Below are 27,263 nucleotides of genomic sequence, written 5' to 3' on the forward strand. Positions count from 1 at the left end.
AGAATTTAGAGGTAAATCTGGTGATTCTATTATTTCACTTCATCCAGAATCTCCAGACACCTCCTGAGCCACTGTCTGAAGGTCTGGAAGGGCAGAGTGGGTTTGGGACAGTAGGGCTCGGCGTCTGACTAGGAGATAGTGGGCTGTCCAGGGCTAGCTGTTCCCCCCTTCTCTATCCATCGCAGCAAGGTCTGAGCGAGACGAGATATACAGTGCGTTTGGAAAGTATTCAGAACCCTTGACTTTTCCCACATTTTGTTATGTTACAGCCTTATTCAAAAATGATGAAATTGTTTTTTCCCCCCTCAAACTACACACAATACCCCATAATGACAAAGCAAAAACTTTTTTAAATTGATGCAAATGCATAAAGAAACTGAAATATCACATTTACATAAGTATTCAGACCATTTACTCAGTACTTTGTTGAAGCACCTTTGGCAGTGTTTACAGCCTTGAGTCTTCTTGGGTAGGATGCTACAAACTTGGCACACCTTTGGGGAGTTTCTCCCATTCTTCTCTGCAGATCCTCTCAATCTCTGTCAGGTTGGATGGACAGCATTGCTGCACAGCTTTTTTCAGGTCTCTCCAGAGATGTTTGATCGGGTTCAAGTCCGGGCTCTGGCTGGGCCACTCAAGGACATTCAGAGACTTGTCCCGAAGCCAGTCGTGCGTTGTCTTGGCTGTGTGCCTAGGGTCTTTGTCCTGTTGGAAGGTGAACCATCGCCCCAGTCTGTGGTCCTGAGCGCTTTGGAGCAGGTTTTCATCAAGGATCTCTGTATTTTGCGCCGTTCTTCTTTGCCTCAACCCAGCTCTACTGCTGAAAAGATGGTTGTCCTTCTGGAAGGATCTCCCATCTCCACATAGGAACTCTAGAGCACTGTCAAAGTGACCATCAGGTTCTTGGTCACCTCCCTGACCAAGGCCCTTCACCCTCGATTGGTCAGTTTGGCCAGGCAGCTAGGAAATCTTCCTGGTTCCAAACTTCTTCCATTTAACCCTCATGTTGTGTTTGTTTCATGTTAATACATATATTATCACCTTATGTTGTGTTAGATTGTTTTATCAACTTAAGTTCTTGTGAACATTACAAGTTTTGAACTTGTTTTAGCTATTTATGACCTGTAGGCCTCATTGACCTGAGCTCATACAACTTGTTTTTGAGTAAAAAAAGCATAATGTATGGATTATTTTGACTATAACAAATACTCAGATGAAACATTGTGCTATTTATCACATACTACTTTGTGTAAAAGTTTAACAAGGACTCTCTCCTTCTCACCAGTGTCAAAGATGAACAAAGATATGATCAAGAGCCTCACACACAGTATATCGTTTGGTCATTATGCTGCCATAAAATGAATTGTGAGCAAGGCCTCAAAAAAGCTTTATATACCAGAGCTGCGAGAAAAGTTCTATATATTATTGAAACAATGTTGCAATTGTTTGTGAGAATGCCAACAGGTGTGGTTCCCGTGGAGGAAAGATTCTATTGGGGAAAGGTTCCAGTGGAGGTTGCCATGGAAGCCAAGAAGGGGAGTGAGGTGTGTGTGTGTGTGTGTGCTCAAACACACATGCATGTGGGGGTCTGGGAGAGGAAGTGTGTCCATCTGATGAATTGGCATGTGCCTGAACTCTATTTTATACAATAATTGTAGTGTCACCCATTAATTTCTAATGACCGGTCATTTTTGAAACACCGAAAATGTAATGAAAATCATCCAAATGTATTTTGTGTGTTCAGATGCCCTGTGTGGACAAAGTCATGGAACCTTATGACAGATTTAAATAACTACAGTTTTCATAGAGAAAACTTCCAATTCTACAGGAACACAGAAGGAGGATTAAGAATGATGAAGGCCACTGTGTTCTTGAGGACCTTCAATGCTGCAGAAATTTGTTGGTACCCTTCCCCAGATCTGTGCTTCGACACAATTCTGTCTCGGAGATCTATGGACAATTTCTTCGATCTCATGGCTTGGTTTTTGCTATGACATGCACTGTTAACTGTCAACATTTCTAAAAACCTGTTTTGCTTTGTCAATATGGGGTATTGTGTGTAGATTGCTGAGGATTTATTTTATTTGATCAATTTTAGAATAAAGCTGCAACTGTGGAAAAAGTCAAGGGGTCTGAATACTTTCCGAAGGCACTGTAGCCATTCCAGAGTCACCCCATTACACTGTAGCCATTCCAGAGTCACCCCATTACACTGTAGCCATTCCAGAGTCACCCCATTACACTGTAGCCATTCCAGAGTCACCCCATTGCACTGTAGCCATTCCAGAGTCACCCCATTGCACTGTAGCCATTCCAGAGTCACCCCATTGCACTGTAGCCATTCCAGAGTCACCCCATTACACTGTAGCCATTCCAGAGTCACCCCATTACACTGTAGCCATTCCAGAGTCACCCCATTACACTGTAGCCATTCCAGAGTCACCCCATTGCACTGTAGCCATTCCAGAGTCACCCCATTACACTGTAGCCATTCCAGAGTCACCCCATTGCACTGTAGCCAATCCAGAGTCACCCCATTACACTGTAGCATGGGAAATAGACTGGCAACCAGGCTACAGAACACAGTGAATCAAAGTCGATGCAAATGATGTGCTTACCTTGTATCTGTCAGCCATTTTGAATCCGATGGCAGACCAGGAAAAGGTCCAGGGGCTGGCGGTCTGAGTGCTCCAGGTGGTTGGAACCCTGTATGACACACTGGATCCACTGGCAGTATTTCACCCCGAATATGTGCTCTCTCTCATGGGTGACCATCTGGAACCAAACACAGAGGGATAGGCATAAATGTAGGGGATAAGACTGAACCAATAACAATCCATTTCTAGACAGGGCCAAAGATCAAACTTATGTTCAATAGGCCACACTAGGACAATAGGGATTGATACTGAAACTGACACCATTCAATAACTGAGCTGGGTTGTAGCATGAACATTGCAGGAACTTAGCAGTAAGGTGCTCATGATAGGAGTGCTGTAGTAGCCCTTAAACACAGAGTAGTCTCCCCGACAAGGCCTGATACACGTAACTCCTGCTGTAGAAGTTGTCATCGAACCTGGCAAAGCTGAAAACTCCCATTCCTGCAGAAAGAAAATGTTCAGTCAATGTATCATTTTTGTTTGAGTAACATGCTGACCACACTGCCTGTGTTTGCACGTGTGAGCGTTGCAAAATATATGTACACATTCACGTTATTCAATAATGTCATCCAAACTGCTTGTTTGGATGAAATGTCCTGCCTCTCCCATCTCCTCATTGGTTTTTAGGAGCATATACCCGCATGGGTGATTGAAAGATGAACTGAGGTCCACAGTCCAGTTGGTGCTGCTAATGCAACTTAAAGTTGGTTGTCAACTGCCATATAAAGTCTAAAGAAGAAGAAGACTGAAGAGAGATTACTAGAAACTAACAAGGTTTCCCCTTTTTTTGTGGATTAATTGTCAGAGTAGAGAATGCCCGTTCCATGATCTCGCCATCACGGTTGACAACTCCATTGTGTCCTGCTCCCAGAGCGCTAAGAACCTTGGCGTGATCCTGGACAACACCCTGTCGTTCTCAACTAACATCATGGCGGTGGCCCGTTCCTGTAGGTTCATGCTCTACAACATCCGCAGAGTACGACCCTGCCTCACACAGGAAGCGGCGCAGGTCCTAATCCAGGCACTTGTCATCTCCCGTCTGGATTACTGCAACTCGCTGTTGGCTGGGCTCCCTGCCTGTGCCATTAAACCCCTACAACTCATCCAGAACGCCGCAGCCCGTCTGGTGTTCAACCTTCCCAAGTTCTCTCACGTCACCCCGCTCCTCCGCTCTCTCCACTGGCTTCTAGTTGAAGCTCGCATCCGCTACAAGACCATGGTGCTTGCCTACGGAGCTGTGAGGGGAACGGCACCGCAGTACCTCCAGGCTCTGATCAGGCCCTACACCCAAACAAGGGCACTGCGTTCATCCACCTCTGGCCTGCTCGCCTCCCTACCACTGAGGAAGTACAGTTCCCGCTCAGCCCAGTCAAAACTGTTCGCTGCTCTGGCCCCCCAATGGTGGAACAAACTCCCTCACGACGCCAGGACAGCGGAGTCAATCACCACCTTCCGGAGACACCTGAAACCCCACCTCTTCAAGGAATACCTAGGATAGGATAAAGTAATCCTTCTCACTCCCCCCCTTAAATGATTTAGATGCACTATTGTAAAGTGGCTGTTCCACTGGATGTCAGAAGGTGAATTCACCAATTTGTAAGTCGCTCTGGATAAGAGCGTCTGCTAAATGACTTAAATGTAATGTAAATGTAATTCAAAATGGGTCAGAATTCTACAAAAATCTAGAAAAAAGGACCTTGTGCATTTCAGGTGAAATAAAAACCCAATGTTTATATCCCAGGACAAAGTAGCTAGCAACATCAAGCTAGCTAGCTAAATGTCCATACATTTTCATGTGTAGACCTGTCCACAAATAAATATATTGGTTCAGATAAAAAAAAAAATTGATCGCATCTGGTGTGGAAGGACAAAATCAACATGTGCGCAGTAGCGCATGCACTTGGGTGCCCAGTGTAGTCAGCATGTAAAGCACCACCTACTGGTATGTTAGAGTTAGAGAACAAGTTCAAGGAGAACAAGTTCAAGGAGAACAAGTTCAAGGAGAACAAGTTCAAGGAAAGCACCAGTCTCTCTGTAGTTGAATAAATGGTGATGATTTTGTCTGGATGCACACACCATGCCAGGGGGTGCCCAGGATTACATTTAAGGGAGTATTACAGATAAGAACTTTCTTTACAGCTCTGGTGCAGTTCAAGTAATGGGATACCTCCATATTATAGGAATACAACTACATTCAAGTGTGTGTGTGTTTAATTACCTTCAGTGAGAGAGGCCTTTCCAAACACAAAGTTCCAGGAATCTTTGGGGTAGAGATCTATCATGGTGATGCCCATGATGCCGAAAGCATCTAACGGTTTCCTCTTCTGAAGAAACCGCAGCAAATCCCCCGAAAGAAACAATGACAACCACCTTTCAATTATTTATAATTTTTATATCTACATCGGCCAGTTGAGGGCCTCATAACACCTGAGAAACCCCCCACAAAGCGGAACCCTGGCCCATGACCCGGTGTCGTGAGCTGGTTTCTCTCACCTGCGTGGATCTGTAGGTTGTGTGAACTGCTGTTGACCCTGAAGGCACAGCCTGTGGCAGCAACGGTCACTGGAGGCAACAGCTTAACCACCAGCCAATAATAGAAGGCCTAGCAGTAGTCCCTCAACCACCTCACGTACTGGCCTGTCTCAGCCTCTGCCTCCCTAAAGGAGCCTGGGAAACACACAGAGATGGATATCTGAATAGTACCACTCAATGTTTCACCTTGCATTATTTTGGTGGAGAATCCTCTCCTATATAGCTCTGTGGCACACCAACTGTAAAATGTTGCCCTCTATTGGTTTCAATGGAACATGCTGGTGTTTGTACTCTAGCCCCGAATGCTGTTTGTGTGGTCTTTGCACCTGACTCAGAAGGAAATAAAAAGTAGGAGATGCACTGGTAGTGTATGCCCTATTTGCGGTTCTTGTTCTGAGCACAGAGTGGCAAACTAGGTGCATCCACGCCTCTTTGCAAGAGGTTCAAGTCGTGCATGCTCTGTATTGGCTGCTACACTGCCTTTAACTGTGGCAGTTCAAAGATTCTATCTTTCATGACCTTTAGCTTTAGTTGAATCCATGTAGCTGCTCCCTTAACTCTGATTACTTACAGAAGCTGATGTGTGTGGCTCAACAGTAGTGGTTAGCTCAATCACACACAAATGAGTTTGTTGTCCATGGTGCACCAGCTAATGGCATCTGAATGATTCACTGTTATTTTCAGAGGATTTTGCCACTGCAGGGAAACTGTATCTCTGTAAAAAAAAAAAAAGTATTAATAGGCCATAGAGCTTGAGAGACGGCTAAAACAGAAAGAGTGTGGACCCACCTACCGATGATCTGTAGGTAGATAGTACTGTGACCCTTGATGGGTTTGCTGCGGTAGGGGTTGCTATAGAAACTCTGGAAGTCTTGCGGCTCCTCTGGGTGCGAGTGGATCCAGTCCGAATCAGAGTGCACAGTGATGGGCCGGAACAAGTACCCATCCCCCAGGCAGAGACACTCCTCCAGGAGCCTCCGCTCTTCTCGACTGTACTTATGGTAGCGATCAGTCAGGTCACAGCGGCTGGACACCAGGGCTGTGCGAAGTGTCTCTGCGGGGTGCTGGATCACCTGCATCTGTGGAGCAGTCAGGGGAAGGTCAGGAGAATATGACATACGGTGAGGTAAGAGTTTGATGAAGTTGCCTTGTATGGCACAGGGACAGTTGAGAATAAGACTGCATTTACACAGGTTAGACAAAGTTTATGGGTGGGGCTGAGGCAAAATAAACAAAGCCCCCTGACATTCTTAATAAATATAGCATATTTGCTTTGTGTCTGTTGTCTTTAAGGTGAAGGACAAGTTTACAAATGAGGATCGTTTAAATAGTCCCTATAATTCCATACCTGGTGGAGGAATAAAAATAACTTCTAAATGCCTCTTCATGCAACCACCAGTAACATCCATTCTTTTCATTCACAGGTCGATAGGATTACAGAGCATAACACTAGGGACCACACAATGCAGGCACATTCTGTTCCCATATAAAGTAACTTAAATAACTTTCATCACAATAATGGAATTTCATAGAAAATATACATATTTGTGGAACTAAAAGGTTGTTTATCTGCGACAAGTTAACAGGGTAACTGCCTCTCTGATATGCAACATGTAGCCTACTGTAGAGTTTGCAGATGCGCATTCGGTCGGTTTCAGGTTATTGGATCGTTACGTCATCAAACGTCACGTAAACACTTTCAGCTGGGTCTTTTTGCTAGCAGCAGAACACTCGCTAGCTTGATCACATTCGTAGTATTGTATTCTTTCTGATCTGTCATCTCACCAATACCGAATGATAGTTTGACTGCTATCAAATACTACCAAAACTCGAGTTAAATTGACGGATTGGAGGGCTCTCTCGCTTGTTTCGTTGTAAATTTAGCTGGTTAGCTAGCGAAAGTAGCTCATAGCTAGATAGCTTATAACGGCGGAAAGAGACGATGAGACGTTAACCGAGAAGTAAACTTGTTTACTGACATAATCTGCATACATACTAGGATAGTGACAGTTAATGGTAAATGATCAAGACTAACCAGTCAAGGGTTGTTTCCTTGCTAACCAAAGAAGCTGTTCAACAAGCTAGCAACCAGATAAGATCACAATGCCCTGACCGGTCGTACGGGGAAAGCTCTGCTGTACGTACTAAAATAGATTTCTGCTCGACCAAAAGTTGTGAGGGGGGGAGTCGTTCCTTTACGTCCTTTACATCCGAACGTGCGCAGTCTTCTTTGTAACCAAAACCACCCACTGACGATCTTCTGCCAAATGTTGACAGAAAACAGGTGAGTGTTTTCTTACAAAAATAACTTATTTGTATTCAATAAGGATCCTCATTAAATGTGTTCCCTCAGGCCACTACTCTACAACCTCATATATACAATGCAAAATCCATGTGTGTGTGTGTGTCTCTTCAGTCCCTGCTGTTCAATAAGGTGTATATTTGTATATTTTTTTTTTTAATAAAAAAAAATAAGATTCCACTACTTGCATCACTTAGCTGATGTGGAATAGAGTTCCATGTAGCCATGACTCTATTTAGTAATGTGCGTCTCTAATCTGTTCTGGACTTGGAAGAGACCTCTGGTGGCATGTCTTGTGGGGTATGCATGGGTGTCCAAGCTGTGTGCTAGTAGTTTAAACAGACACCTCTGTGCATTCAGCATGTCAACACTTCTTACAAAAACAAGTAATGATGAAGTGAATCTCTCCTCTACTTTGAGCCATAAGAGATTGACATGCTTATTCTTGTTTGCTCTCCGTGTACATTTAAGGGTCAACTGTGCTGCTCTGTTCTGAGCCAATTGTAATTTTCTTAAGACCCTGAGGCACCTCACCACATGACTGGATAGTAGTACAGGTGCGATAAAACTAGGGCCTGTAGGACCTGCCTTGTTGATGGTGTTGTAAAGGCAGAGCAGAACTTTATTATGGACAGACTGTGGCTACTGTGGAATCAAGATGTTTTGACCATGACAGTGACAATCCAGGGTTACTCTAAGAAGTTTATTCACTTCAACTTGCTACATTTTTACATTATTCATTACAAGATTTAGTTGAGGTTTATGGTTTAGTGAATGATTTGTCCCAAATACAATATATTTTTTGACTTTTGCCATCCATTCTGACTGCAGCTCTTTTTTAAGTCTTGAATTGATTTCACTTGCTGTAGTAGCTGATGTGTATAGTGTTGAGTCATCCGCATACATACACATTGGCTTTACTCAAAGCCAATGAATGGCATGTCATTACTAAAGATTGAAAAATGTAAGGGGCCTAGACAGCTGCTCTGGGGAATGCCTGATTCTACCTGGATTATTTTTGGAGTCTTCCATTAAAGAACACACTGTTCTGTTAGACAGGTAATTCTTTATCCACAATATAGCAGGGGTGTAAAGCCATATCACATACCTTTTTCCCCGCACCAGACTGATCGATAATGTCAAAAGCTGCACTGAAGTCTAACCAAACAACTCCCACAATCTTCCCTCCAGGCCTGAGGGCACACACTTTCTTGTAGGCTTAGATTGAAGATATGGCAAATCGGAGTGGCAATATCGTCTGCTATTATCCTTAGTAAATTTCCATCGACGTTGTCAGACCATGGTGGCTTGTCATTGTTGCTAGACAACAGTAATTCTGTTCACATTTTCTAAATTACAATGCTTGTCTTTCATATTTTGATCAGTTGTACTTGGATGTTTAGGGTCAGTGTTGGTTGCTGGCATGTCGTAGCTAATCTTGCCAATTAAAAAATCATTAAAGTAGTTGGTAATATCAGTTGGTTTTGTGATGAGCCATCTGATTCAATGAATGATGGAGTGGAGTTGCCTTTTTGCCCAATATTTAATTGAAGGTACTCCAAAGTGGTTTTACTATCATTAATCTTTGTTTTATAATATAGTTATTGAATTACCATTAACCTTGGTGGCCAGTGTTACATTTAATGTCTCAAGTAGGCTAATGAGACCTGTAACATAACCCAGGCAAATTATAATTGTGACAAAGTAAAAATGAGAACGAAATAACTAGGACAACTGATCTCTACCGTCAAACTCGAGGTTTATTTGAAAATGCACGGTAATGGGGGGAGCAGGAAAAGGGGCTGAGCTGGACCCAAGGAAAGAAACAATAAGTATAAAAAAAAAAAACTAAGCTAGACTAGCCTACTTTAACAACAGCCAACTAACTAACCAAAAATACAGTGGGTGGTCCGCCCAGTTCTAACTAGGGTATTTAACAAAGTCTACCTACGGGTAGTGTATGCCCATGGACGACTTGTCTTGGTTTCCCCTTTTCCCACCAGCAATCAAACACCATAACCAAAACAATACTCACAGGTGATGAAAGTGCTAAGAAGGTGCTCAAACAAAAGAGAGGTTAATACACAAGGAGAGAGTGAAACACAGAGACCTACAGACATGGCATTTACAGAGCAATTGAGCTCAAGAGCAAACAACTGACAGGGTTTTTTAAACCAAGGGAAAGGAACTGTGATAGGGTAGGAAAACAGGAGGTGTGTCTTCTGATTGATGATTGATTGGTGACTGATTGGGGAGTGATGATTTTCACCTGTGAGGGGAGAAGGAGAGCAAACACAGGATACATACACACACACACATGATACCTGTATCCGTAACAAACACACATGGAATCATGTAGTAACCAAAAATGTGTTAATTAAATCAAAATATATTTTATATTTGAGATTCTTCGAAAGTAACCACCCTTTGCATTCCAAATAATATACAATTTTATTTGTCACATACGCATGGTTATTTTTTACATTTATTATTTATTTTACCTTTATTTAACTAGGCAAGTCAGTTAAGAACAAATTCTTATTTTCAACAACAGCGTTAACTGCCTTGTTCAGGGGCAGAAAGACAGACTTGTACCTTGTCAGATTGGGGATTTGAACTTGCAACCTTTCGGCTACTAGTCCAACACTCTAACCACTACGCTGCCGTTAGCTGATGTTAGTGAGTGTAGCGAAATGCTTGTGCGTCTAGTTCCGACAGTGCAGCAATATCTGTAATCTAACAATTCCACAACTACCTAACACACACAAATCTAAGTAAAGGAATGGAATGAGAATATATACATAAATATATGGATGAGCAATGACAGAGCGGCATAGATAAGATGGTATAAAATACATTACTCATCTCATATGTATATACTGTAAGATATTATTATTATTATTAAAATGACTAGTGATCCATTTATTAAAGTGGGCAATGAGTTAGTCTGTATGTAGGCAGTAGCCTCTCTGTATTAGTGATCGTTGTTTCAGTCTGATGGCCTTGAGATATAAGCTGGTTTTCAGTCTCTTGGTCCCAGCTTTGATGCACCTGTACTGACCTCACCTTCTGGATGGTAGCGCGGGGTGAACAGACACTGGCTCGAGTGGTTGTTGTCCTTGATGATCTTTTTGGCCTTCCTGTGACATTGGGTGCTGTAGGTGTCCTGGAGGGCAGGTAGATTGGCTATGGGGATGCGTTGTGCAGACCGCACCACCCTCTGGAGAGACTTGCGGTTGTGGGTGGTGCAGTTGCCGTACCCAGCAGTGATACAGCCCGTAAGGATGCTCTAAATTGTGCATCTGAAAGTGTGTGGGTTTTAGGTGACAAGCCAAATGATGAGGCGCTGTTGCGCCTTCTTCACCACACTGTCTGTGTGAGTGGATTTTGCGTTTCTTGGCCCACGCAAGTCTCTTCTTCTTATTGGTGTCCTTTAGTAGTGGTTTCTTTGCAGCAATTCAACCATGAAGGCCTGATTCACGCAGTCTCCTCTGAGAAGTTGATTTTGAGATGTGTCTAATTGAAGTCTGAAGCATTTATTTGGGCTGCAATCTGAGGTGTAGTTAACTATAATGAACTTATCTTCTGCAGCAGAGGTAACTCTGGGTCTTCCTTTCCTGTGGGGGTCCTCGTGAGACCCAGTTTCATCATAGCGATTGATGGTTTTTGCGACTGCACTTGAAGAAACTTTCAAAGTTCTTGAAATTTTCCTGATTGACTGACCTTCATGTCTTAAAGTAATAATGGACTGTTGTTTCTCTTTGATTATTTGAGCTGTTATTGGTCAAATAGAGCTATCTTCTGTATACCACCCGTTAGTGACACACCGATATTACATTTTTGACAGATATCTGATATTTTCCTTAGCAAAAAAAATACAAAACCGATAACACACATATGGACACAGCTGTCTAAGGCACTGCATCTCAGTACAAGAGGTGTCACTGCAGTCCCTGGTTCAAATCCAGGCTGTATCACGTTTAATTCTCAACCAGGATTTCATCATGCATGTCAAGCAGTGAAGTTTCAGCTCTGTCTCTCCGTTGCGCCTCTTCCTCGGTGCGCACTGTCACTGTGTCCGTTTCCATCTTGTCCCGCTGCGAATGTAGCATTACACAGAATCTCTGTTTCTTGTCTGCATTGAAGTAGCGGTCCTTGTACATAGTGTAATGACCTGACTAGATCATAAATGAACAATTGTCCAGACAGAGGCTTGAGTTTGCGAATTGACGGTTTATTAAACCAACTTTACACAGGCTACTGTTTGGGCCGTAGCACACGCCAAAAAGATGACAGATAACCCACAAGCCAATCGTGACCTTCTCTTGGGAAGCCCAGACGTAAGAGAGAGAGAACAAAAAGCTGAACCTGGTCTTAACTTCCAATGCTCCACCCCCCCTCCACGCCACTCCGCCAACCACCAGGATGCCCGGCATCAGAACATTCCAGGCATTCCCGTGATTGGCAGATAGCAGGTTGATTGACATGTCGGACCCCGCGAACACCGGGTACTGGTCAGTACAACACAACCACCTCCTAGCCTAACACATAACACACAGCTGTCTGTGCGGGTCGCTACAATAGCATCGAACATGGTGGCGACACTGTAAAGAGAGAATTCCACCAAATCGCTTGTTCACAGCCTGAGTAGGCAGTTTTGTTGCTGGGGCAAACTGTTGTCAAGGGCAACTGTTTCATTTGCCAATGTGGGCCAGTAGGAACATCCACCTTGTCTGGAAAAGGGGCCATCTTCACTCCATAGAAACTAGTCAGCACTAACGTCGCACACTAGCTGCTAGCTAACTGGTTAGCTTAACATTGGCAAAGTCAGAATGGGCATGCGCACTCCACTGTTGTGACAGAATCGGTGGCTTTTGAATTAGGAATTAGAATACGAATACTACACTGAACAAAAATATAAATCAACATGTAAAGTGTTTGTTTCATCAGCTAAAAAAAAGATCCCATAAAGCTGATCTCAAATGTTGTGCACATTTGTTTATATCCCTGTCAGTTTTTGTTGAGCAGGTGTTTCAATGCCACGACAGAGGCCATCGCATCTGCTGCAGGTGCAGTTGATGAGCTTATTTCTCGAGTCAGTTGTTTGAATGGAGCTAGCTTGTGTATTCATGTCTCAACCATGTTCTCAAATGCCATTGAAAAGGCAGCAATGGTATGACAACCAGCATATTCCCGAGCATGCAATACGACTCTCCTCCGTACGAAATCCTCAACGACCCAGTGTGCTGTCAGACTCTGCAGGCTCATGGGGCTGATATCGCTGGTCCAAATATCAGTCGTGAATCTAATAGCAGTGACACCTATTATTGTGCAACTACAGTAGGGCAACGTCTGAAAAATAGTACCAACATTTAAACAAAAGGGTACTGGTGCTTGACCAGTTGGCGAAAGCCAAACATCACCCATGACAGAGAACGCCAATGAATTCCATTATCTTCGCTTTAATGGATTTCGCCTTTGAGTTGTCTTTCTGAAATGATCTTACTCTTTCAAATGACTGCTCGATCCACACAGCAGACGTGGGGTAGGTTAGGAATGCTGTGTTACACGTGTAGTGCAATTATTATTATTTTTTTTAAAGTGGCATCATTATGTCATGTACCTACGTTATATACAAAGATGTCCTCTTCTATCTGTGTTATATAGGTATGCAAGTCAGCTTTGACATCGGTTTTTCACATCGGCATTAATCTAGACATCGGCCGATACCGATGTTGGCATGTTTGGGGCGGCAGGGTGGTTAGAGCGTTGGACTAGTAATCGGAAGGTTGCAAGTTCGAACCCCCGAGCTGACAAGGTACAAATCTGTCGTTCTGCCCCTGAACAGGCAGTCAACCCACTGTTCCTAGGCCGTCATTGAAAATAAGAATTTGTTCTTAACTAACTTGCCTGGTTAAATAAAGATAAAATAAATGTTTAGCTTACATCGGTCGATTCTGATATGTTCACAGATTATATTGTGCATTCCTACCATCCATACCGTATCACAACACATTAAGAAGGAAAGAAATTCCACAAATTAACTTCTAACAAGGCACACCTGTTAATTGAAATACATTCCAGGTGACTACCTCATGAAGCTGGTTGAGAGAGTGCAAATAGTGCGCAACGCTGTTATCAAGGCAAAGGGTGGCTACTTTGAAGAGTCTCAAAATATATTTTGATTTGTTTAACACATGATTCCATAGTTTTGATGTCTTAGTAAAAATAAAGAAAAACCCTTCAATGAGCAGGTGTCCAACCTTTTGACTGGTACTGTAAGTATTCAGACCCTTTACTCGGTACTTTGTTGAAGCACCGTTGGTCAGCGATTACACCTTCGAGTCTTCTTGGGTATGATGCTACAAGCTTGGCACACTTGTATTTGGGGTGTTTCTCCCATACTTCTCTGCAGATCCTCTCAAGCTCTGTCATGTTGGATGGGGAGCGTCGATGCACAGCTATTTTCAGGTGTCTCCAGAGAAGTTAGATCGGGTTCAAGTCTGGGCTCTGGCTGGGCCACTCAAGGACATTATCACCTTTAGGTGCCTTTTGGCAAACTCCAAGCGGGCTGTCATGTGCCTTTTACTGAGGAGTGGCTTCCGTCTGGCCACTCTACCATAAAGGCCGGATTGGTGGAGTGCTGCAGAGATGATTGTCCTTCTGAAATGATCTCCCATCTCCACAGTGGAGCTTTGTCAGTGACCATCCGGTTGTTGGTCACCTCCCTGGCGGGCGGCCAGTTCTAGGGAAAAACACCTGGAATTTTGATTTAATCCATTTTAGAATAAGGCTGTAAAGTAACAAAATGAGGAAAAAGTGAAGGTCTGAATACTTTCTGAATGCATTGTACACCCACTTTCTCAATATAGGCCTAATAAAATATGCCATTTAATAGAAGCTTTTATCCAAAGCAACTTACTGTATACATGTTATGTATGAGAGGCCCCAGCAGGAATCGAACTCAGTCCTTGGCATTGCACGCACCATGCCCTATTGACAGGCACAAACTCACTCACTTCCTCCCTGGCCTCTCTGTCACTGTGTACAGGAAGCGGCGGCGGGGTGGAGACAATGAGGGGGACCAGCTGGCGAAAAGGTCAGGAGGGGGACAGGAGGTTCATGCCCTGGTGTCCAAGCCGGGCCAAGATGTCTGGGACTCTGAGGTGACAGGACACACACACACACTTGTGATGGTTTGTGCAAAAAGTATTTTCTGTAAGTAATTTCTGTTTTCTCTCTCTCTACTCCAGTCATCCGGCAGTGACAGCAGTAGTGGTATCAGTAGTCCTGAGAGGGCAGGGGGAGGAGCCAGCACCAGCACATGTACACAGAGCCAGAAGAACTGCACTTCCCAGAGTCTCCTCAGTCCCTCGCAAGAAGACCCTTCAATTTCCTCGTTGAGTCTCTATGGCGGCAGCACTCCCTATGATCACATCAACAGTGTTCTGAGGGAGGCCCATTTCAGCAGTCTGCAGACCAGAGGTCAACCAGGATCTACGTGACCTCAACTCACCCCTGACCCATCACTCCTGACCCCCGTTGCCCCAACTGGGTAGGGTCGGTTCAGGTAGAAGTTGCCCGTAGGCTCAAATCTAGAATCAACTTACGTCAGATTTGTGTCTAGGAGCAACTTCAACCTATTGTCATCCATGACGTGGCAGATGAGGATATACATCCTTTGGGCTCAGGGCCAAATCCATACCATCGTCCCTGTGTCGTACATCTTACATACATGAAGCACACCTACATATCCAATGGCCCGCCCACTGTGGTACTACTATATGCAGTATATATGTACTCCAGCACTTTACTGAGGGGGTCTACTGCTCTGTGCTAGTCTCCTTAAATGAGTAACTTCTTGTTGGACATTAACATCGCCACTGGTGCTATCTACTGACGGACATTTGTAGGAGTGTCTAAAGTGCTTGCTGTATCCTAATTAATAAAGAGAACCACTTTATTCTGCCTGTTTTTGTGTCCAGGCCAATACTCATCATGCTGTTTTGTTTGCAAAGCTGAGTGAGTTGGTGTTGATTAGTCACTGTGGTTACCTTCATCCTCCCACCACAAAACAATGAGGGGACCATGATTAAACTCACTTGCACAGAAGTATTTTTTCTGTGACAACAGGCCACATTCTCCATTGTTCAGAATGTTCCAATGGAAATTAGCTTTTTGTTTCTCCCGTTCTTGATAGAGGAAACTGTTGAGTGTGAAAAACTCAGCATCATTACAGTTGACACAAACCGGTGCACCTGACACCAACCATACCCCGTTCAAAGGCACTTACATATTTTGTCTTGCCCATTCACCCTCAATGGCACAAATACACAATCCATGTCTCAAGGCTTCAAAATCCTTCTTTAACCTCTCCTCCCCTTCAACTACACTGATTTAACAGGTAACATCAATAAGGGATCATAGTTTTCACCTTGTCAGTCTGTCATGGAACAAGCAGGTGTTAACGTTTTGTACACTCAGCGTATTTGTTAGGTAATTGACATCTGTGCTGCTCATGACTACCAAATGTTATGTATTAGAATTGTATCTTACAATACCATTCGAATAACTTGAGTTGTACTTTTGTAATGTTAGTTAACCTGACCCAGAATTCCAGACAAACTGACCTTCAACTAAACAGCCTCTGGTAGAACACAAAAAAAGAAAATTAAGGGTTTTTATAAGATACAGGACTGCATTGCAAGAATGTGTAGATACTAACCCTGGCCCACTTCCATTTAAAACATACCAAATTCCACGTATTTTCCAATAGAGAGAGTCAGGGTGATGTTTTCCCACTAGTCTGTAGGAGTCACTAGGTAGAAGTCTGCCTAAATTATTGACGCCACCTTTGAGCTGCTCATGTCTTAATTAAGCACGACTAATGCTGCCTTGGCCCACTTGGTTAAAGCTACTGGTCTATGCAATTTAACCACTATTTAAACAGACTGCTTTTCAATAGTGTTTTATTTCTCCTTTTTTAATTTTCCACATTCTTGTTAATTTGGCAATAGTTAACATAGTAAAGTGCATCTGGAACATCTTCAAAAGGCCATATGAAAAGTAAGCATTGTCTCTTGAGCAAAATCAACAAAGTATCTCAAATAACTTTACACACTGAACATTGTTTTCATGGAAAGAGACACTCGTGCACATGAATGTATTGTTCATATCATACATAATGAATGGTTCTTATCTGCTTGAAAAATGATATGTACACATTTAACAGTAACAATGCTCCCATATAAATTACACTTTGTTTGTTCTTGAAAACTACCACTGCACAGACATTGTAGGCCTAAACAAACCAACGTGTCCCTAACAACAAGAGGATAATTATGGAACAGTTTTGAGACAACATATACTGCTGCAGGCATTGAGGTGGACTTATATATATATATATATCCCATTTAGCAGACTTGGGGTATTGAAAACAGTATGCGTAATAATGGATAATGAAACCTTAACATTATAGTACAACAGACATGATGCCACAAGAACACAGATTTCCACACATAACTATGGAATGTTAACCAACTCAAAGATCAAAACTAGTCCCTCATCTCTGCAAAAGGTTATTGAAAACCTTCAACATAGAGGTCACCTGGCTGATGTTTGATTGGATGTCGCCCTAAATCTGCTCTCCACCCAAGGTGGAAAAGGCTTTAATGACTTCCATCAGGAGATGTAGATTACTGTATGTAAGTCCTAGGATGTAGGTTACAGTTTGTGGCCTGGGACGTAAATTACTCTGTCATTCGTGGGACAGCTAATCTGTGTACCTTACACCTCCCATGCCACATGCATGCCTAAACCAGCCTCACATGCCAAATCCAGTGTCATTAAGTCTATTTGCCAATGTGTGTGTAAAACTGGATCTGTGTGTAGTAGAATCATCTGGAATTAGGTAGATCAGCCTTTCCTTACACAGACAAACGAAACACATGACCCGCATTACACGTAGCAGGTACAGTAGGCGTCAAGATTGAGAACATGATTCTCAACACGCCACAGACAGACATCCATCCTAAGACTCAGTCTCAGACAGCCGGTCCTGGCATATCTCGAGAGGCAATTTGGCTGCTCCCCCTCCAAACACCTCCACATCACTGTCCAGCCAGGACACCACGTTCCCGGGGGTGTAGGAGGAACAGTTGGCCATGGTGAGGATGTCGGCTGGCTTCAGGACCTTGTCCCAGATGTTAACCTGGCTCAGCTCACCCAAAAAGGCCTGTGTGGCGTCAAAGCGCCCGCCCACCATGTCCTGTTGAGGCCAAAAACAACAGGCCTCGTTAAAAACAACATATCACTGTGTGGACCACCAGGCTGAGCCAGACACACTTGACCTGTCTGGTCTCTACTTTATAAGCTCTAAAAAAATAAATATTTTCTCATGTAACTGATCTTCAGGATTTTTGTTAGCGATGGGGCTTTTCAAATTTGGTCTACACTCTAGAGCCTATAGCTCAGTACTCATGGCCATGGCTAAGAACCTGTACCATTCAAATCTGAAAACCTGATGTGCTTTTGTAAACCAAGAGTAAAATAGGCTAAATATTTCCCATACAAATATGTAATTGTGTATCCTACAGATAAGGGGCGCTAGTCAGCAGACTCACCTGTTCCTGCCCCAGTATGATGGCTCCTCCGGGCTTGATGCGGTGCCAGGGGGCCAGGTTATCCCCTGCCCCCAGCTTCTGACCATCCTGGTACGCTTCCCACAGACCATCCCTGGTGGTCCAGGTGATACAGATGTGTTGCCACCTCCCATCACGCACTGATAGAGGCAGCTGAGCCACCTGGACAGGTAACATAGGAGAGGAGTGTAAGGTAGGTACAGATGCTTACAAACAGAAAGGAGAAATACACATTAGATTAAGGAAGTTTAGGATTTGGTAAAGCTGGTAAAAAACTAAAAATCAGCAACCTCATTAAAGCCAGATCTAATTTAAAACACAGACTCCTGTCAACAACGGTAGGCTCTCCCACAGATCAGCGATACTGAGAATCACTGAGTCATTTAGAGTGCCCTTACCTTGTCATTGATGAGCAGCTCTATGGGGTTGTTGCCCCACTCCATGAGGACAATCTCATTGGCCTGTCCTGGCACCCCATAGGAGAAGGGGGTGCCTATGCCAGGGCCGGCGCTGGACCGCAGCCACATGCACAGAGTGAAAGAGTACATCTCAGGAAGGCTCTTGGCCATGCGGCCGTACAGGTAGTTAGTACGCAGGGGGAGGACCAGCTTAAACTGCTCGGGGGACTTGAACCCACTGCCACCTACAGAGAGAATAATGGGAGAGTTGTCTATGAAGTCACCTCTATACTTATACACAAATTATGAGAACAAAATGATAAGCCAACATTTGTCAGATTTGATCTAAAGCCTCAGTTGTTTACTGCAGTGGGGTACAGTATGTGAGTGGCAGTGATTGGGTCAGTTCGTGGGATAGTTAATAGAATGAATGACTCATTGTGTGCAATGTGTGAGTCTCCCTGTTTGTGCTGCAGGTGTGTACTACTGTCATCGGATTGTGTACACAGACATATGTTTGTGCGTATGTGAGTATGTCTGTATGCGTCTGTCATATCTTTCCTTTTCCAGTGATTTACCTTTCTCCAGCTCATTGATCCTGGTCAGCAGGGAGTTGAGGGTGCTCTCTGTCTTCTGCCTGTGGGCTGTGGTCTCGTTGTAGAGCAGAGACTTCTCTTCCTCCAGGTTGTTGACCTTACTGAGCAGCTGTTTTTCCAGGTCTCCCAGCCTGTGCTGCAGCAGGTCTCGCAGCTCGCTGGGGAACAACGCTCCCGACATGTTTGCTCTCTGCTGCTGCTGCTGCGGGGACAAGATGGAGACGTCATTAGACAATTAAATAAGTGGAGACAATACAAGATGGTCACAAACAATTAGTGGAGGTTAATGCAGACAGTCTGTGGAGGTTGATAGACTTCAGGTCAATTTGTATTGAGGTCTGAGATGTGCTGCTTCCCTTCTCTTATGTTTGTCACTTTTTTAATGTGTGTAATTTTCAAAGATCATTGGCTGAGTGGAAATCGGCTACACTGTGTGTAGGCTAGTATGTTATCAGAAGGCCCAGGAGTTGTTTTCCTGGCCACATGACTCTGGCCCCTTATTGTAACTCATGGAGAACATTGGGTCTCTCCAATTGTCTCACCAGTTTCCAAAGCCTGTTAATGCATAATGAGCTTAAACACCATCTACTGTGTGGTTTAGCTTGATACCGGCATGCGTTTGTTTCCCAATGTACTTTTACTGCATGGCCTAATGGGGATTTCCTGTGGTTCAGGAAGCTCTAAACTAACAGATGGTACTACACCTACACAAGCTAGGATTGGATTTACTGAATTTGTGTTTTAATCTGGAATGAAACAGCTCTGCAAGAGACCTAAATTTCCCAAGAAACACATTATATCCTTGGTCATTTGAATGAGCTGCTTTTATTAAGAGTTGATGCATTTGTTGAGTAAGGTGACATAGGGAACTTAATCACTGGAAGGTAAAGGAGATAAAAGGCTAATCCATTCAGGGTATGCCTCCACATGGTGGCAAAAATAGAATATTATAGGCCACAGGCCAAAATGGGAGCAAATTTAATGGCCACAAAGTTGACCACAGCAACCGGTGTTCACTTTGGACTCAATTACTTAATAAGCAGACAATCATGCAAGGGGCAACAATTTTAAACAATAGGCCTATTTCAGTTGTATTTAAATCACACTCGTGACGATCATTTTCAGCACTCCCTTTCCATGATTTAGGAACCAAAGAGTAATTTATGGTTACTGTCCCGTGTCTTACCTCTAGGTTCTCCAGTCGGTCCTTCAGACTCTGCATGGTCTTACCGAGGTTGTCGATTGTATCATTGGGATCTCTGGGTAAATCTCCCATTGTGTTCTGATTATTTTTGTTTTTACTCCAAGATCCACCACTTTCATACTTCCCTTCCTCGGAGGCTGACTCGCAGAGGGAGAGCTTGGTGGTCAGCTCGTTTATGGTCCCAAGTTGGTTGACTATCGTCTCTTTCTGTTGGAGAACCGTTTCACGGAGCTGCATGACTGTGTTCCTCAACACTTCCTCCTGAGCCGCCGTGTTTGGTTCGCGAACTACGGGGACCGAACAAGTGTCAGTGCCAATGGTCATGGCTCGGCATAGGAACCGGGCTCCCGTATCCGGATTGTCATCCTGTCCACGCACAAGCTTCTCATAGCCCAGTCCCAGTGCGTAAAAACACAACAATCTCAACAGAGATAACATACTAGGGCAGTATTTTGGTCGTTAATCTTTAGTGAAATAACGGGTGGCGCCTAACCGATTATTATGCCTTTCAAATCCGGTGCGTAAAACACGCCGAGAAAGCGGTAATCTACTCGGAATACCATAGTCAATCTCGAATTAAACGATATATATTGTTTCAAAACGTTATCATTCCATACAAAGTAGAATTTTGAAAAGTAAAACTTAGGCGATGGTAAAACCACATGAGTCTGGGTTAACGTTCAAAGTTTCCATGCCTTCAATCCGCATTTAATGGTGCTTTAAGGACAGCGACCATGAGTTAAGAAGATTACTGACAGATGTATGGCTCGATTGGATTGGTTGTAGTATGTTGCCATAACTATAGTCCGTATAGGTAGGTTCTGTATGATGGACAAGTCATTTTTGAGTTGTATCTAACTGGTACTGTATGATCATTGACCAATCAATTGAAATAGATGCTATAACAATGTGCAATATTCCATATCCTTGTAAAAACTATAGTATTAAATAAATTAGGGAAAGGCTTCACACATATGGTTCAGATCCATCAAACACCAGTACTAAAGGCTCAACTGGGATCACAGGTGACAAGACAGGTAGGTGGGATTTCCACTAGATAGCCAATTTTGACTTCGTGGCTCAGCTATATCGTAAAAATTCATGAAAACATAAATGAGCTTTATGGTCTTAATTTAAGGTTAGGCATAGGGTTACCAGTGTGGTTAAGGTTAGGGTTTAATGTTAGGTTGAAAATCCAACTTTAAGAAGAGAAATTGTAGAAATAGGCAGGCATTATAAATGTGTGGCTGTGGTAACTAGTGAGTACTCTGACACCACCAATGGAAAGATCCAGAACCGCCTGGCATGATATACGAGACACTGAAAAGACGACGATGGAAAGGAGGAGAGTAAAGTTGATGGAATGATGAAAAGGGAGGTGAGTAGAGTTGACAAGGAAACAGATGTCTAACAGGACCAAATAAGGATATAAATTGTTGCTGTTTTATCATTGCCATCATGCACACCGATTAAGTCAGCCTGCCCTGGTCTAAAAGACATAGTACATGTAAATCCGGGACACTCAAATTAGTAAAAATTTGTTACAGTTTGGTATGGTTAAATAAGACGGAAGGTTTCTTAATAAGGCAAAAACGGAGGGAGGTTGGTTGGGCATATAACGCGAACGTCTAGCAACCTAAAGGTTGCGTGTTCAACTCTAATCACGGACAAGTTTTGCATTTTAGCTAATTAGTTACCTTTTAGCTAATTTGCAACTACTTAGCATGTTGTGAGCTAACCCTTTCCCTAACCTTAACTGCAACCCTTTAACCCAACTCATAACCTTATCCCTAACCCTAGCATAGAAAACGTTAGCCAGCTAAATAATGTTAGCCACCTTGGTAACGTTACCCACAACAAATTGGAATCATATCATACATTTTGAAAATTGGTAACATATTCTACGTCTTGCGAATTCGTAACATATTGTATTACTTCCAAATCCGTAACATATATGAATTGTACATCTTAACATATCATACGAAATGGGTGATGGACATCGACAAATTAATACGTAAAATATACTATATTTGCAAAAATGTCTAAAAACCTGTTTTTGCTCTGTCAAATCAAATTTTATTTGTCACATACACATGGTTAGCAGATGTTAATGCGAGTGTAGCGAAATGCTTGTGCTTCTAGTTCCGACAATGCAGTAATAACCAATAAGTAATCTAACTAACAATTCCAAAACTACTGTCTTATACACATTTACATTACATTTAAGTCATTTAGCAGACGCTCTTATCCAGAGCGACTTACAAATTGGTGAATTCACCTTCTGACATCCAGTGGAACAGCCACTTTACAATAGTGCATCTAAATCATTAAGGGGGGGGGGGTGAGAAGGATTACTTATCCTATCCTAGGTATTCCTTGAAGAGGTGGGGTTTCAGGTGTCTCCGGAAGGTGGTGATTGACTCCGCTGTCCTGGCGTCGTGAGGGAGTTTGTTCCACCATTGGGGGGCCAGAGCAGCGAACAGTTTTGACTGGGCTGAGCGGGAACTGTACTTCCTCAATGGTAGGGAGGCGAGCAGGCCAGAGGTGGATGAACGCAGTGCCCTTGCTTGGGTGTAGGGCCTGATCAGAGCCTGGAGGTACTGCGGTGCCGTTCCCCTCACAGCTCCGTAGGCAAGCACCATGGTCTTGTAGCGGATGCGAGCTTCAACTGGAAGCCAGTGGAGAGAGCGGAGGAGCGGGGTGACGTGAGAGAACTTGGGAAGGTTGAACACCAGACGGGCTGCGGCGTTCTGGATGAGTTGTAGGGGTTTAATGGCACAGGCAGGGAGCCCAGCCAACAGCGAGTTGCAGTAATCCAGACGGGAGATGACAAGTGCCTGGATTAGGACCTGCGCCGCTTCCTGTGTGAGGCAGGGTCGTACTCTGCGGATGTTGTAGAGCATGAACCTACAGGAACGGGCCACCGCCATGATGTTGGTTGAGAACGACAGGGTGTTGTCCAGGATCACGCCAAGGTTCTTAGCGCTCTGGGAGGAGGACACAATGGAGTTGTCAACCGTGATGGCGAGATCATGGAACGGGCAGTCCTTCCCCGGGAGGAAGAGCAGCTCCGTCTTGCCGAGGTTCAGCTTGAGGTGGTGATCCGTCATCCACACTGATATGTCTGCCAGACATGCAGAGATGTGATTCGCCACCTGGTCATCAGAAGGGGGAAAGGAGAAGATTAATTGTGTGTCGTCTGCATAGCAATGATAGGAGAGACCATGTGAGGTTATGACAGAGCCAAGTGACTTGGTGTATAGCGAGAATAGGAGAGGGCCTAGAACAGAGCCCTGGGGGACACCAGTGGTGAGAGCGCGTGGCGAGGAGACAGATTCTCGCCACGCCACCTGGTAGGAGCGACCTGTCAGGTAGGACGCAATCCAAGCGTGGGCCGCGCCGGAGATGCCCAACTCGGAGAGGGTGGAGAGGAGGATCTGATGGTTCACATGGTTCCCCTTACACAAGTGTAAGGGGATAAAGAATATGTACATAAAGATATATGAATGAGTGATGGTACAGAGCAGCATAGGCAAGATACAGTAGATGGTATCGAGTACAGTATATACATATTAGATGAGTATGTAAACAAAGTGGCATAGTTAAAGTGGCTAGTGATACTTGTATTACATAAAGATGCAGTAGATGATATAGAGTACAGTATATACGTATACATATGAGATGAATAATGTAGGGTATGTAAACATTATATTAGGTAGCATTGTTTAAAGTGGCTAGTGATATATTTTACATAATTTTCCATCAATTCCCATTATTAAAGTAGCTGGAGTTGAGTCAGTGTGTTGGCAGCAGCCACTCAATGTTAGTGGTTGCTGTTTAACAGTCTGATGGCCTTGAGATAGAAGCTGTTTTTCAGTCTCTCGGTCCCAGCTTTGATGCACCTGTACTGACCTCGCCTTCTGGATGATAGCGGGGTGAACAGGCAGTGGCTCGGGTGGTTGTTGTCCTTGATGATCTTTATGGCCTTCCTGTAACATCGGGTGGTGTAGGTGTCCTGGAGGGCAGGTAGTTTGCCCCCGGTGATGCGTTGTGCAGACCTCACTACCCTCTGGAGAGCCTTACGGTTGTGGGCGGAGCAGTTGTCGTACCAGGCGGTGATACAGCCCGCCATGATGCTCTCGATTGTGCATCTGTAGAAGTTTGTGAGTGCTTTTGGTGACAAGCCGAATTTCTTCAGCCTCCTGAGGTTGAAGAGGCGCTGCTGCGCCTTCTTCACGATGCTGTCTGTGTGGGTGGACCAATTCAGTTTGTCTGTGATGTGTATGCCGAGGAACTTAACTTACTACCCTCTCCACTACTGTTCCATCGATGTGGATAGGGGGGTGTTCCCTCTGCTGTTTCCTGAAGTCCACAATCATCTCCTTAGTTTTGTTGACGTTGAGTGTGAGGTTATTTTCCTGACACCACACTCCGAGGGCCCTCACCTCCTCCCTGTAGGCCGTCTCGTCGTTGTTGGTAATCAAGCCTACCACTGTTGTGTCGTCTGCAAACTTGATGATTGAGTTGGAGGCGTGCGTGGCCACGCAGTCGTGGGTGAACAGAGAGTACAGGAGAGGGCTCAGAACACACCATTGTGGGGCCCCAGTGTTGAGGATCAGCGGGGAGGAGATGTTGTTACCTACCCTCACCACCTGGGGGCGGCCCGTCAGGAAGTCCAGTACCCAGTTGCACAGGGCGGGGTCGAGACCCAGGGTGTCGAGCTTGATGACGAGCTTGGAGGGTACTATGGTGTTGAATGCCAAGCTGTAGTCGATGAACAGCATTCTCACATAGGTATTCCTCTTGTCCAGATGGGTTAGGGCAGTGTGGTTGAGATTGCATCGTCTGTGGATCTATTTGGGCGGTAAGCAAATTGGAGTGGGTCTAGGGTGTCAGGTAGGGTGGAGGTGATATGGTCCTTGACTAGTCTCTCAAAGCACTTCATGATGACGGAAGTGAGTGCTACGGGGCGGTAGTCGTTTAGCTCAGTTACCTTAGCATTCTTGGGAACAGGAACAATGGTGGCCCTCTTGTGGGAACAGCAGACTGGTATAGATTGATTGAATATGTCCGTAAACACACCAGCCAGCTGGTCTGCGCATGCTCTGAAGGCGCGGCTGGGGATGCCGTCTGGGCCTGCAGCCTTGCGAGGGTTAACACGTTTAAATGTTTTACTCACCTCGGCTGCAGTAAAGGAGAGTCCGCATGTTTTCGTTGCAGGCCGTGTCAGTGGCACTGTATTGTCCTCAAAGCGGGAAAAAAAGTTATTTAGTCTGCCTGGGAGCAAGACATCCTGGTCCGTGACTGGGCTGGTTTTCTTTTTGTAGTCCGTGATTAACTGTAGACCCTGCCACATACCTCTTTTGTCTGAGCCGTTGAATTGAGATTCTACTTTGTCTTTATAATGACGCTTTGCTTGTTTGATAGCCTTGCGGAGGGAATAGCTGCAATGTTTGTATTTGGTCATGTTTCCAGTCACCTTGCCCTGATTAAAAGCAGTGGTTCGCGCTTTCAGTTTCACGCGAATGCTGCCATCAATCCACAGTTTCTGGTTTGGGAATGTTTTAATCGTTGCTATGGGAACGACATCTTCAACGCACGTTCTAATGAACTCGCACACCGAATCAGTGTATTTGTCAATGTTGTTGTCTGACGCAATACGAAACATATCCCAGTCCACGTGATGGAAGCAGTCTTGGAGTGTGGAATCAGCTTGGACAGACCTCAGCGTGGGAGCTTCTTGTTTTAGTTTCTGGCTGTAGGCAGGGATCAGCAAAATGGAGTCGTGGTCAGCTTTTCCGAAAGGAGGGTGGGGCAGGGCCTTATATGCGTTGCGGAAGTTAGAATAACAATGATCCAAGGTTTTGCCAGCCCTGGTTGCGCAATCGATATGCTGATACAATTCAGGGAGTCTTGTTTTCAGATTAGCCTTGTTAAAATCCCCAGCTACAATGAATGCAGCCTCAGGATGTATGGATTCCAGTTTGCAAAGAGTCAAATAAAGTTTGTTCAGAGCCATCGATGTGTCTGCTTGGGGGGGAATATATACGGCTGTGATTATAATCGAAGAGAATTCTCTTGGTAGATAATGTGGTCGACATTTGATTGTGAGGAATTCTAAATCAGGTGAACAGAAGGATTTGAGTTCCTGTATGTTTCTGTGATCACACCACGTCTCATTAGCCATAAGGCATACGCCCCCGCTCCTCTTCTTACCAGAAAGATGTTTGTTTCTGTCGGCGCGATGTGTGGAGAAACCCGCTGGCTGCACCGACTCCGATAGCGTCTCTCCAGTGAGCCATGTTTCCGTGAAGCAAAGAACGTTACAGTCTCTGATGTCCCTCTGGAATGCTACCCTTGCTCGGATTTCATCAACCTTGTTGTCAAGAGACTGGACATTGGCGAGAAGAATGCTAGGGTGTGGTGCACGATGTGCCCGTCTCCGGAGTCTGACCAGAAGACCGCCTCGTTTTCCTCTTTTACGGAGTCGTTTTTTTTGGTCGCCGGCTGGGATCCATTCCGTTGTCCTGGGTGAAGGGCAGAACACAGGATCCACTTCGCGAAAGTCCTATTCTTGGTCGTACTGATGGTGAGTTGACGCTGATCTTATATTCAGTAGTCCTTCTCGACTGTATGTAATGAAACCTAAGATGACCTGGGGTACTAATGTAAGAAATAACACATAAAAAAACAAAAAACTGCATAGTTTCCTAGGAACGTGAAGTGAGGCGGCCATCTCTGTCGGCGACGGAAGTAACATTATGGGGTATTGTGTGTAGATTGAGGGGAAAAAAAATATTTGATCCATTTTAGAGTAAGGCTGTAACGTTACAACATGTGAAAAAAGTCAAGGGGTCTGAATACTTTACGAATTGCATTGTATACACACTACACACTATGACCAAATGTATGTGGACACCTGCTCTTTGAACAT

At 44.3% G+C, this 27,263-nt stretch overlaps 3 protein-coding genes across 3 annotated transcripts; 1 reads left to right on the forward strand and 2 right to left on the reverse strand.

The window, feature by feature from the left end:
- Window positions 1-19: 19 nt before the first annotated feature.
- Window positions 20-7,314, reverse strand: LOC135511358 (archaemetzincin-2). Its single transcript, XM_064932900.1, is given in 9 exon segments — window positions 20-128; window positions 2,619-2,649; window positions 2,651-2,775; window positions 2,952-3,042; window positions 3,044-3,098; window positions 4,876-4,999; window positions 5,146-5,324; window positions 5,983-6,268; window positions 7,225-7,314. Coding segments are annotated over 8 exon segments (990 nt in total). The 5' UTR covers window positions 7,225-7,314; the 3' UTR covers window positions 20-29.
- Window positions 6,879-15,454, forward strand: LOC135511939 (protein VCF1-like). The gene is made up of 3 exons (XM_064933471.1): window positions 6,879-7,473; window positions 14,543-14,657; window positions 14,745-15,454. The coding sequence occupies exons 1-3, from the start codon at window positions 7,457-7,459 to the stop codon at window positions 14,994-14,996; spliced, it is 384 nt and encodes a 127-aa protein (XP_064789543.1). The 5' UTR covers window positions 6,879-7,456; the 3' UTR covers window positions 14,997-15,454.
- Window positions 15,455-16,463: 1,009 nt separating this feature from the next.
- On the reverse strand, window positions 16,464-21,021 carry LOC135511576 (neuronal pentraxin-2-like). Its single transcript, XM_064933064.1, has 5 exons — window positions 20,312-21,021; window positions 19,108-19,327; window positions 18,530-18,774; window positions 18,114-18,293; window positions 16,464-17,758 (listed from the first exon to the last, which is right to left on the reverse strand). The coding sequence occupies exons 1-5, from the start codon at window positions 20,765-20,767 to the stop codon at window positions 17,522-17,524; spliced, it is 1,338 nt and encodes a 445-aa protein (XP_064789136.1). The 5' UTR covers window positions 20,768-21,021; the 3' UTR covers window positions 16,464-17,521.
- Between the last annotated feature and the right edge of the window lie 6,242 nt (window positions 21,022-27,263).

The sequence above is a fragment of the Oncorhynchus masou genome, chromosome 24 (assembly GCF_036934945.1).
Source record: "Oncorhynchus masou masou isolate Uvic2021 chromosome 24, UVic_Omas_1.1, whole genome shotgun sequence".
NCBI classification, from domain to species: Eukaryota; Metazoa; Chordata; class Actinopteri; order Salmoniformes; family Salmonidae; genus Oncorhynchus; species Oncorhynchus masou.